The sequence below is a fragment of the Condylura cristata genome, unplaced genomic scaffold (assembly GCF_000260355.1).
Source record: "Condylura cristata isolate star-nosed mole 26May11 unplaced genomic scaffold, ConCri1.0 scaffold00034, whole genome shotgun sequence".
Classification (NCBI taxonomy): Eukaryota; Metazoa; Chordata; class Mammalia; order Eulipotyphla; family Talpidae; genus Condylura; species Condylura cristata.
In genome coordinates, this window is record NW_004567135.1 from 395,692 (window position 1) to 396,331 (window position 640).

Below are 640 nucleotides of genomic sequence, written 5' to 3' on the forward strand. Positions count from 1 at the left end.
GCAGAAGCCGCCCACGGCGCGGTCGTTTGTTTTTTCCGTCTTTTCACCGTAAGCCCAGAGGCCAGGACCCTGCACAGCGGCGGCCGCAGGGGCTCCGGGGACGGACGCCGGGTGCGCTGCCCCCTGCTTTGACACGAGCCCCGCCCGGCCCGGCCCCTTCAGCGCCACGGAACGTGGTCGCCCGATTTTCGTTGTTCCACGTGCACCTTCCGCCTCCGGTTCCCAGGGCCGCGCGCGGCTTAGACGCAGCATTTCCCGAGCGCTACGTGACAGACGCTGTTCTGACCGGTGGCGGTGTGCGGTCGGCGAGGTCGTCGCTGCGGCGCCACGTCAACACGCAGAACAGACACGGGTACTTACGTCGATGAGGTCTGAGAGGTCGCGAACGTAGTACTTGAAGACGGAGGCGTTGGTGGCTTCCAGGGTCAGCAGGTACTCGTTCCGGGCCTTGATGGACTTGAGCTTGTTTTCGGAATACTTCGCTTGTCTCTGCAAACGGAGGGGACGGGGCTGCGGACGCCGGAGCGACTGCACAGCGGGGAAGCCGCGTGGCTTACGGCCGCCTGCAGAAGCCACGGCCACACCAGGCGGCTCGGGCGTCCGAGAGAGGGCGCCGCCCGCTCCCAGCCCCAGCCGAAGC

General features: G+C 67.2%; 1 protein-coding gene across 1 annotated transcript in view; it reads right to left on the bottom strand.

Annotated features, from left to right (window-relative positions):
* Positions 1 to 640, bottom strand: part of LOC105854326 — a 91,329-nt gene that overhangs the window by 59,531 nt on the left and 31,158 nt on the right. The window contains exon 3 of the mRNA XM_012732268.1: positions 361 to 489. Within this exon, the coding sequence (XP_012587722.1) occupies positions 361 to 489 (129 nt within the window). The remainder of the gene's footprint in view (positions 1 to 360; positions 490 to 640) is intronic.